This window comes from Phaseolus vulgaris, chromosome 6, assembly GCF_000499845.2.
Source record: "Phaseolus vulgaris cultivar G19833 chromosome 6, P. vulgaris v2.0, whole genome shotgun sequence".
Lineage (NCBI taxonomy): Eukaryota > Viridiplantae > Streptophyta > Magnoliopsida > Fabales > Fabaceae > Phaseolus > Phaseolus vulgaris.
This window is the reverse complement of record NC_023754.2, coordinates 16,584,681-16,595,995: the sequence shown is the minus strand read 5'-3', so window position 1 is coordinate 16,595,995 and position 11,315 is coordinate 16,584,681. Positions and strand designations below refer to the sequence as shown.

Sequence of the window (11,315 nt, the reverse complement as noted above, 5' to 3'; positions counted from 1 at the left end):
AGTCTCGCCCGGTACCGGTACAAATTTCATCATGTCAAATACTCATTTCATCTAACATATTGTGATAATAGTTAATTAGAAAAAATTTCACAGGCATACTAATTCATAACATCAAAATATTATTTTTAATGTTAAAAATATCTAACTATTATTTAGTTGTACAAGGTGTGTGCTATAATATATGTTTTCATTATTATATTTTTAATCTTTGTGTGCTATAAAACTTTATGAAATGTGAAACAATTTTTTTGACTACGAAAATAAACAAAGTTTAAGAATAAACGATATTGATTTCATGTTTTTTTTTTCTCATGATAAAATACGTGGTTTTGTATTTAATGAATCGATAAAATATATAAAAAGCTATAGTGATAAAATATATAAAAAAAAACAATGAAATGCACAAATGACTATATTTCAGTAATTTATCGATAATATGTAACGTGATTAGGCTAAGGGTTTTATCTTAAAAAAGGGAAAACGCAGTTATTGTTTTTGCGATGAAAACAAAGTGTACTGTGTAAAGTTCTCTTTGTTCTTCACTCGCGAAATTAGGGTTCGGGACTTGTCTTCAATTTCCCAAATCTACCCAGTACGTGCCATATTGACCGAATTTTCCCTGAGACGCATCGCAATTCTTCAGCAGTTTCGTTTTGGTAAGCTGCGAACCGAATCATATAGTGCGACACGGTGAGTTCTTCAAATTCAATGGGCAAATCCGAATAATACAAGTATTTTTATCTTGGAAATGAAAAAAAAATGATTTTGGAGTCGTAAGCAGCTTTTATATCATATGGGGTTGCAGGAAACTAGGAATTAGATCAATGGCAGAAGATCTGGTACTGGATACTGCAATCAGAGACTGGGTGTTGATCCCTCTCTCTGTGGTTATGGTTCTCATTGGTGTGTTGCGCTATTTCGTTTCTAAGCTTATGCACTCTTCACAAACCCCAGATGCCAAAATTGTTAAGGAGGGGTATGCTTTAGCTTTGTTCATTGCTCGATTATGTGTTTCTATTTTTCTAATTTTGATATCTAAGGGATGTTAATAAATTTAGGCAAGTGATCGTTAGAGCTCGGAATTTACGTGCTGGAGCGAATTTTATTCCTTCCAAGGCTTTTCGCGCACGCAAGATTTATTTCTGTAACGAGGTTTGTTTGCTTATTTAGTCTATGTTCGGTTTTCCAGAAGGTTTTTTGGTTTAAGGATGTGTTTCTTGATTGGGAGAATATTGATATTTCATCGTACTTATTCCTATACTCAAATCTTGTTTCAGTGGGTAATTTACAAGTTAGTTGATGAATGAATTTCAAACTTGATGATTCTGAATCAGTTCTAGAACTCGCTAGTTAGAAGTTAATAACTGTGTCACGAGCCTTGCGTGGTATTTTAAATGATATTTGCATGTACCTGACCAAATCAACAGTGAATTGATTGTTTGTGCATTTTCATTGAAGGAAAATGGTCTGTTGTTTGTTCCAAAGGGCCAGGGCCAGAATCCACAAGCACAGATGTTCTCTGATCCGAACATGGCCATGGATATGATGAAGAAAAACCTTTCAATGATTATTCCCCAGGTGTGTACAATTGGAGTTTGACAGTCTCTAGCTTTAGATTTCAGATCATGTTCTTTCTTGTACTCTATTCTAAATATTAGAAGACGCCTCACTGGCTTTTACTTGTGTTGTTTCCTATTTTTTGACAGACTCTTACATTTGCTTGGGTGAACTTCTTCTTTTCTGGATTTGTAGCAGGTAATTTTATACTTGTAGTTGTTTCGTATAGTTTATAGAATATTTCTTTGCGTGAATTCATATTCTTCCAAATGCCTTTGATATTTTTTGCTTAAATATGTTTTTAGTTTATGAATATAGTCATATTTTGTTTTTGAAACCTACAGTTTTTTTTTTTACTTTTGATCCCTGTAGTTTTTTTCTTTGCTTCTTGTTATTTTGTTTCAGTCCCTGTAATATATATACACGCATATTACAAATATTTGATAGGGACTAAAAGCAAATAATCTACATAGTACTAGGACAAAAGATTAAAAAATGAATATTTTAGATGGAATAAGATAAAATAACAAGGACCAAAACCAAAAGAAAAAACTTTGCAGGGACTGAAAGTACAAAATTGTAGGGAACTCAGAGCAAAATTTGACCATATTTCAGGGTCCAAAAATATATTTAAGCCTCTTTTTTATCTATCATTTTAAAGTGCCAAGATGCAGGCTCTATTCTGTGAATAATTATACAACTTGAATCTTTTATTAGCACATGCATGTGTTTAAGATGGTCATCTGCTGCTTGAAGTAGCCTTGGTTTCATTACTTTTATTATTTACCTCTTTGAAAATGTTTAAAACATCCCTGCAGCCAAGATACCCTTTCCATTGACACAGAGGTTTAGGTCGATGTTACAGAATGGAATAGACCTTAGCACAGTAGACGTCAGCTATGTCAGCAGTCGCTCTTGGTAATCTTCATTTTTATGGATCTTTGCATGTTTCACTCTTACTCTGGTTTAACTGTCAAAAGATTGTTTTTCAGGTACTTCCTCAATTTGTTTGGACTAAGAGGATTGTTTAGTCTCATATTGGGTGAAGAAAATGGTTAGTTATGACTTGAAAGCTGAGCACCTTTATATGTATACTTTTCTTTAATTTATTTATTTCATGAATATAAATTTTTACCACCTCTCAGTATGTTATCATTTCTCCATTATAGCCTTGGATTTTGGTTGACAGTAGTCCAAAGTTATGATGTCTATTTTTTATGCAGCTGTAGATGATACACAACGTATGATGCAAATGGGTGGATTTGGATTTGATCCTTCAAAGGTACAAATATGAGTGGTTCACTCTTGATTTTTCATAATTTTGAAGATCAATCATTGAAAATTATCGTGTATCCATGACTTATTCACACCTTTCCCTTTTTGTCCATACCACAAGGTAAAAATGATCATTTATTTTAGTGAGGACCTATGATTTAGATGACTTTTCGCCAAGCCTTTGAGAAAGCTTACTTGAGCTTATAACCTTATGTAAAGTCTTTTTAGCTTATTTTAGAAAGTTTCTCAGTCAAGCTTATGAATAAACTCCTTTGATAAGAACTTGTTAAATAAGTACTTATTATATGTACAAAGTTGGGATAGGATACACTTTCCGCTGGATTTGTGGTATTTGCATTAGTTTTGGACCATGAAAATGGGAAAATTGGAAAATACAGTAAATGAGATATACCATCTATGTTCAGACATAATGTTACTGAGTCTGTGAGACTCAAATGAATCATAGTCTAGTCTCTAACAAACTAATCTCAATCTTCTTTTGTCTATTTTTAATCTTGTTTTCAGGGTCTGAGTGCTGAGAAAGACAATCTCGACATAACACAGCATGACTGGGCCTTACTGAATTTTGAGCATCGTGCCGAGGCTGTGTTGAGGAAAGTCATTAGTTAACTGTGTTATTGAATAGGAAAAGCTTAATTGCTTGCATTAGCAGGGCACACTTACATTCTATTATTGCTGTAGGAGCTGCTCCTTTTACAGCAAAAGATTTAAAAGATCATGTTGAGACAATGAGTGTAGTTTTGAATCCGAACATTTTTCATTTTAGTATCAGAAAACCTTGTCACGATTTTGTTGAAGCTAGAACTGAAATGATTAATTCTTGTTTATTTTTCTTAATGCTCTTAGCTATAAGTAAGAAGCTTGAAGGCTTCCTGGAATGGTTGACTCCTGTAATGTGTGTCAAGTCCAATTCTAATGGAGTAACTTGATCTTTTGTCTCCTTATATTTGTAGGGAGGGAGATCATGTTACTCTCTTAGGATGTGTTTGTTTTTAGGAGTGGATCTGAGGAAGAGGAAAATAATAGATTTGAGGGGAAAAAAAGCGGAAAATGAGGTTTGTTTAAAGAGATGAAAATCAAAGAAAAATAAAATAAAAAATTATGAAAGTTTCTGAGTGATATGTTGAGTGTGATTGATAGAAAAATGTTTTTTAATTCATAAAATTGTAAGATTACAAATGAAATAAGCTTAGTTATTTATATATGTAATTTGTCATTGTTTCTATAATGGTCGGTGAATTCCGTAGATATTGTGGATAAGTATAAAAAATGTTAAAAATAGATTTTGATAAAATTAAATAAAATTTGAATAGGAATGATTTTAACATATTTAACAAAAATTGTAAATTTAGTTAAATTTAATACAGTGAAAAGAAATTAGTACAAAAATTTAGCATATAATAAATATTAAAGAGAGATGATAAATTATTTATATTTATTATTCACATTTAGTTAAAACACTTATTATTCTATAATTTTATTTATTTTTAATATTTTATTTATCATAATAATTATTTAAGATTTTACTATTATTTTAAATTTTTACTATTATTTTAAAGTAACATATTTACAAATAATTAAATTAGCTCTATTATTATAAATAATTAAATTTTAATTTTATTAATATTTTTACATTAATTTTTTTTTATAAACAATTTTTCTTAGACTTAGATTATTTTTTTGGTTTTTATATTAAGGACCAAAAGTCGATTTGATAGGCTTTTCAAAAAGATCAATGTTGTCCTAATTTTTTTTTAAAGTATATAATTGTGTTAAATTCACATGAATAAGGAAAAATAGTAATGATGTGACATACAAATGGACATATGGACTATGTAGGTACAAATGGGATATATCATGTAATTTTCTGGTGTGGAAAATTTGTGCTTTCAATGAACTTTTAAAGAAAACAAAACTATAGAAAAAAGAGATTAAAGAATGTAGTGCAAACAGTGATTGTGCAATTTATGTGTTGTATTAGGAATTTTCATTGTGTTCATTGCTGTGTTGTTGTTGACACATTTAGGTGTGTTAACTATTGTTTTTGTAAGTTTAATTATTTTTTATTTTCACTTCTTTTTGGATTGAGGCTTTATGAGTTTATGATGGGACAATCCCAAAATTGCTTTCTAGATTTATTTTCAGTTATTATTAAAATAGCAAAATCTGTACTACACCAATTGAACCATATTTGTGCAAGAAAAACTGAAAAAAAGCTCAAAAATCAATAAATAAAAATTAATTAAAAATAGAAAACGACCCAAAAAAATGTGAGCGCCCCTTCTTCATAACTATGGAAGATTTGCAAGAAAGTTACTATTAAATATATGATTATAATATTATATTTAATATATATTATATTTTTATGTTATTAATTCATTGATATTCATATTTATATTATAAAAAAATAATAGAATTAATTATATAATATAATATAAATAATAATAATAAATACTAATAAATATATAAAATATTAATATTAATAATAAATTTACAAAATAATAATAATAATAATAAATTCAATCCTACATCACTTACAAATTTTCATAAATTATTTTTTAATATTTACCTTAATTTAAATAACTTTACTTTTCTTACTATCATCTCATCTCAAGTTCAGTCTCTCAAATTCATTCCTAATTCAAACAAAACATAAAAAAAAAAAAATTATGATGATAAGAACTAATTCTTTTAAACTAATTTTTATTAGATTAAGAAAAGAGTTATGAAGATATGGAGTAAATTTTTTATAAGAAAAGGAAAATGATGGGTAGAAACAGAATATGTTTTTAAAATTACTGAGATATAATTCTATTTGATTACATATTTAATTAAGAAGTCAAAGTTTTGTTATTAAAATCTTAGAAGTTTGAAAAACAAGATGACAATAACCTTATCAAATAAAATAGTCTTCTCACACTAAAACTGTGACTCTATCTTCTCAGAAAGAATGTTTCAGTCCATGTATAAATTTTATTATTATTAATGTAGATTTGTCATTTCTTTTTCTTTTTTTCCTTTTGGTATTCACTGTTATTTAGCATTTAAAGAATAGATAGAAAAAAACCTATATTTTTAAAACTGGATGAATCAATAAACTGTTTAAGATAATAGTTTAAAATTTAATTGTTCAAACGTATTAATAAAATTATTATAGCGATTAAATAATAAGAAAATATAACATCATTATTCTATAATATTAAAAACTGAAATAAAAAACAAATTCATAAAATTTTAAAATACATATACAAATAAAATAAGATATGTTATGGTTATTAAATTAAAATTTCAATAACATTTATCAATATACATTATTAATAATAATAATGAACTTATATAAGAAATAAAAAAAAATAACATTTTACATTTACTTTTTATTTTTGAAGAAAATATTAAAATAAGTTAGTATATATACTTTTTAACTAAACCAGTTTTAGACTAATTTGAACTGATTTTCCAAAAAAAAAATCAGACTGATTCTGTAGTTTCTTTAAACTGGTTTACCTTACCAGTTCACTGGTTCATTGAGTGAGAGAATATAATTGGAACTCTGAAGCATGCTACAGAAATTGTAGCACCATTGTTGGTACACCACATTTCACCATTACACAGATGCAACCATGAAATTAAGTATAAAAGAAAATAAGGATTTGTTTAAGTAAATATCTTCATAAATACATACAAATAATGTTTTTTTAAAGAAAACAACATAGACTTCTCTATTGTACATAACTTCAAAACCAGATTTTAGAAAAGTTAATGTTACCTATAAACTGATATCAAACACCAAAGTTGATTAGCTTTACATCAAGTTAATATTAATGTTACAGTCCAATTCCACCTAAATAAACTACTAATATTTAGCTTAAACATTCCCAGGCTAAGATTTCATGTATGTACAGATGAAGAAGCTAAGAGGTGAATTCCAAGTCTGAGCCTACAATATTTTATGTTCCAGGAGCAGTCTACATTTCAGATACTCGTTTCCCTGCATGTCTGAAACAAGGCAGAAACTGAACATGCAACATAAAACATCAAGACATAAAACAAAGATGAACTTATCTCATCCACTGCTAAACAACATTGCCATCAAATTCTTGACCTCATTCTTCTCAACTCACTGCTTGTAGCAGCTGTAGGCTATGGCGACAGACACGGCAGCGCAGACAACAGCAAGAGCAGCATAAGTATCCTCTTGCTCCCAGCTGTCAAGCCATGTTGGTGTGGAACTAAACTTGCGCGACACTCCTTTGCCCTTGTTGATCCGACAAAGCACATTCAGATTCTCCTTGCTCTTATGATCAGCTGAAACCTCCTCTAATACATCATTCTGACAGCAACAAGAGTCTTCATTGTCCTGGCAACAGCTCTCTCCATCTGTTTGACAGCGGCCGGCGACTTTGCTTCCTTCTAAATTTCTTGCACCATTTAGCTGAAGCCTTTGTTCTTGCTTTTTCATCTGTTCATCTTCTGATAAACCTATTTGACCCCTGATGACAAAATGAAAAACATGTTGCTGATCATTATACTATATCCATTTTATACTTTAGGGCCATTTAAATTTTGTGTTCATTTTGGTTCCTGAAAGATTTTGTTTTAGGATTATTAGTCCCTAATATTATTACTCCTTACAAAATTGTAAGCCTTTGATGCAGGTCTATTATTTAAGAAACACCAAGAATGTTCTTCAGTATACTTTTACAGGACTCATAAAATAGTTATCTTACAGACAGTAAACTCTAATACAAGTCAATATACTTCTTCTAACCCAAAACTAAAATAAGTTGAACCAAACACGCTAAATTTCTGAATCGCAAATAATCTCAAACAAAAAAATTCCTAACTTACAAAGCTATAAAAACTAAATAAAGTACTAAAACCCAAGAAATGCCACAAACAATCTCGGAAAACTGATTCCTGAAAAGTCAATGAAATTTGCCACTGCACTCCTTTTAACCTTACATTTCATTAGTTTAGACTTTCAAACTTGAGAATGACAACAATCTTTATTGGACTGTTTGGAGAAACTTTTCCATCAACTCTTTTAGAAGAGAAAAATTGAAAAGAATTAAAATCAGTTTTTTTAAGTTAAAATTAACTTCTAACTGCACAGACTCAGCCTCTGCTCCAAAAATCAAGCAAGAGTTATAGAAAAATAACCTTTAAAATTTAATACTAAACAATGTCATAGAAAAATATTACCTCCATAGTGAGTCAAAAATCTCCCCTGCTACGATATGCTGGCGAAACAATAAAGGCACATCATCTGGAGTAACATATCCATACCTACATAGTTTAATTAATAACAATTCTGATCAGATTAATATAAAAGATAAAGAAACAATGTTATAAAGGTATTTCCTTTCCTAAGTTTAAAGAAGAAATGGAAGTTCTGTGGGCAAAAAACGATATGTTAATAACCAGGGGAAATCTCCTCCTTACAAGTGGCCTGTGACTTCGCCATTGATGCTCGATCCAATTATAACAACATTTCCTGCATACTTATTCCCCCCAATGTGAGAGCAGGAGCTGATCAACACTTTGCCTTGAAGTCCATGTAACCCTATCTCTTCCCTGAATCTACTGACCAAGACAGGTCCAAAAACCCCACACCTACGATCGCGTGATCCATGCGAGCACACGAAAACATATGAAGCTTTTAAGGATTCAGGATTTCCAGGAAGCCATTCTCTTTCCTTGACAAGAACTTCTTCAACAAATGTCTCAACATCAAAATGGGTTAATCTCCTGCAATTTCAATAAAATTACTACTGCAGATAAGGAATAAAGGAAAACAAGAGAGAACATTTATAGGGGAAATAGAAGTTGTGAAACAGAACTCAAACTATAAGTACTAACCTATATCTGATCATGTCAGGAAAGATTAATACATCTCCATTTGATGTTTCAGTCCCATCATGCCCCTCACATATTGTTAAGCAGGTCTAGTAAATGATGAACCCAAGACAATTAGCCATAGTCAGTACAATCTAAGGGGATTTCGGTTCACTTTTAACATTCACTTTCTGTGTAAGTTTTCATTAATAATTACACCAATGTTACTTTGTTTTGTTCAATTTCCTGCTTCTAGAATTGTGAATGAAATGGTGAAAACAAGGAATCAAAAATAGGAACCAGACAGAACAAATATAAGGTAACATTTTTGCAGGACCTACTTGGATAAAAAAAATTCGCAAGTATTTATAGAAGAAGATAAAATACATTGAACTTCTCCATAAACTAGAATCAACTTACATGTATTAGCTTTCAGGGAAGCAATGAAGAAAGCTTCTAAAATGTTAAATGCAAAAGCTGATTCCAGTTTATCTTACAAACTTAATTCAGTTATGGAAATGCCTATCCAAACATGGCCTTGATCACATGATTTGGATATTTTAAAACAAAAATACAAGCCACTCCATACTATGCTTCTGTTTTATCCAAATATGGGATGGAAACCCTTCCCATTCCATTTCGTCATTCTATCATAAAAAATAATTAAACAACAGAATGTGGACTTGATTTCAAGCTGCTTCCATTACTTTCCAACAACACACTTTATTTTATTCCTCTCACAGACATACATTCATCCCTTCACAGTCCTAGGCAAAAAAGCACAAATATAAAAACACCAAACCCATCTCAACAAGAGCTTAACAAAAGATCCCAAAACTAAACTAGTACATTATCCCTTGCTAGAACAAGAATCACAACCTTTAGCATTCTCCTTCTTTCCCTGACACCCTACACTCCATCCCAAAAAAAAAAACAAGAAAAGAAAGAAAAAAACATTTTTAAACAGAAAATTAATCACAAATAATAACCAAAAAGACACCAAAGCAAACCAAGAATGATGAGAAGAAAAACAAAAGTGAACCTCTTTCTTAATATGAGGCTTTCTTGCATTGATGGCCGCGTGAAGCAACCTGGGCAAGCGATCAAACTCCGCAGCCTCAATGCGCGGCGGCCACACGGCGGGGTTCTTGTAGCATAGGAACACGTGCCGGCGGTAGAAGAAATCCGAGGAGGAGGCGTTGCTGCTACTACCCATCTTCGTCTAAATGCTAAAGTTTGAATCTTTTGTGACAAAAAAGGAGAATGACGGCGAAGAAGTGAATGAGTGAGTGTGGAAGTGATTGCAACTTGCAAGAGTGTGCACTGTGAATGTCTGTGCAAAGCTTTCTCTTTGGTGATGTTTTGTTTTTGGTAGAGAAGTTCTTTTCCTGTGAGGTCGGGTCTACTGTCTTTATAATGAAATTAGGGATGGCAAAGCGGGCCACCCCGCGCTTGGTCCGCAAAGATGCGGGACGGGTTAGTCCGTCCCGTAAAGTTATTGTGGGTTAGAACATAAGAGCTGGTCGCAGGTTTGCAGGTCAGTCCGTATTTTTTTTCATTTATTTTTTTCTTCAATTTTCAAATATAGTTAAACATCAAAACATTAAACATTAAGATAAATATTAAATATCACTATTCTTCTACTTTCAAAACATTAAAAATACCTAATTCCAAAGCATTAAACATAAATATTAATTCAAAAACATTAAACATAAACCATTATTGACATTCTTCCATTTCAATAACATTGGATGCAAAGAACTTTCATCCATTTTTTCATAATTATAATCTTTCCCGTTATCTGCATATATTAAAACAATGACAATTAATTAATTAATTTTTCATAAAAATAATACAATAAAAATAAGATAACTTTTGGCTTGGTCATGGGTAACTCTTAAAATACCCTCTGTTTGCTTCTCCTTTTCTGACTGGTGTCTTGATCCTTTTATCGTGTTTGAAATCGATTTAATTGGCATGACCCAGTTTAGGATGATAGGTATCTCTATTTCGATGGTTGTTGGTTTTTGTGGGATGTTGGGTTGGTGGATAAAGGTTGTTGTTCTTTTTGCCCCTTGTTATGGTTGCAGTGAGTTTGTATTGGATTTGTTTTGAGTTTGTACGGCTTTGTTTTGAGTTTGTACGAATTTTTTAGTGGTAGACTTTTTGTACGTTGCCCTGCTGCTACTAAGTGCCAATTTTTTTTTTTCTTGCGCGTTAGCGGACCAGCCCGTCCCGTTACTGGCCCGCGCGGGTTGCGGGCTAATGCGGATTAGCGGGTTGAAAAGGTCAGTCTGCCCCACGTTTTTTACCAGCGAGCCGCACGGCCTGTTCCGCTTTGCCATCCCATCTTCGTCTAAATGTTAAAGTATCTTCGTCTAAATGCTAAAGTTTGAATCTTTTGTGACAAAAAAGAGAATGACGGCGAAGGAGTGAATGAGTGAGCGTGGAATATTTTATTATTATATTTGAAATCCTTAAAATTTAAAATTTTAATGACTTGTATGAAATAATTAAAAGAATGAAAAAACTGAACTAAGGATAAGATTTTCAAAATCTGGTGTCCTTTGGAATAGAAAGTTGAAGTCGCAAATGTTGAAGTTGCATTTATTTTACAAAACTTTGAA

At 31.2% G+C, this 11,315-nt stretch overlaps 2 protein-coding genes across 2 annotated transcripts; one reads left to right on the top strand and one right to left on the bottom strand.

The window, feature by feature from the left end:
* Positions 1-408: 408 nt before the first annotated feature.
* LOC137831370 (uncharacterized) lies at positions 409-3,690 on the top strand. The gene is made up of 9 exons (XM_068639021.1): positions 409-690; positions 806-976; positions 1,059-1,152; positions 1,459-1,578; positions 1,707-1,755; positions 2,376-2,475; positions 2,550-2,611; positions 2,781-2,839; positions 3,358-3,690. The coding sequence occupies exons 2-9, from the start codon at positions 825-827 to the stop codon at positions 3,460-3,462; spliced, it is 741 nt and encodes a 246-aa protein (XP_068495122.1). The 5' UTR covers positions 409-690; positions 806-824; the 3' UTR covers positions 3,463-3,690.
* A 2,937-nt stretch (positions 3,691-6,627) lies between these two features.
* Positions 6,628-10,195, bottom strand: LOC137831369 (altered inheritance of mitochondria protein 32-like). Its single transcript, XM_068639020.1, has 5 exons — positions 9,731-10,195; positions 8,713-8,798; positions 8,296-8,601; positions 8,056-8,139; positions 6,628-7,343 (listed from the first exon to the last, which is right to left on the bottom strand). Exons 1-5 carry the CDS (start codon positions 9,902-9,904, stop codon positions 6,971-6,973), a joined length of 1,023 nt encoding a protein of 340 aa, XP_068495121.1. The 5' UTR covers positions 9,905-10,195; the 3' UTR covers positions 6,628-6,970.
* Between the last annotated feature and the right edge of the window lie 1,120 nt (positions 10,196-11,315).

Bases quoted from the DNA above. Each gene is read 5' to 3' on its own strand.
- LOC137831369 (XM_068639020.1), bottom strand. From the start codon at position 9,904: ATGGGTAGTAGCAGCAACGCCTCCTCCTCGGATTTCTTCTACCGCCGG. The intron at 8,799-9,730 runs GTTCACTTTTGT...ATCATTTACTAG, and splicing joins AGCCTCATATTAAGAAAGAG to ACCTGCTTAACAATATGTGA. The intron at 7,344-8,055 runs GTAATATTTTTC...TTTTGTCATCAG, and splicing joins ATTTTTGACTCACTATGGAG to GGGTCAAATAGGTTTATCAG.
- LOC137831370 (XM_068639021.1), top strand. From the start codon at position 825: ATGGCAGAAGATCTGGTACTGGATACTGCAATCAGAGACTGGGTGTTG. The intron at 1,153-1,458 runs GTTTGTTTGCTT...TTTTCATTGAAG, and splicing joins AGATTTATTTCTGTAACGAG to GAAAATGGTCTGTTGTTTGT. The intron at 2,840-3,357 runs GTACAAATATGA...TCTTGTTTTCAG, and splicing joins TTGGATTTGATCCTTCAAAG to GGTCTGAGTGCTGAGAAAGA.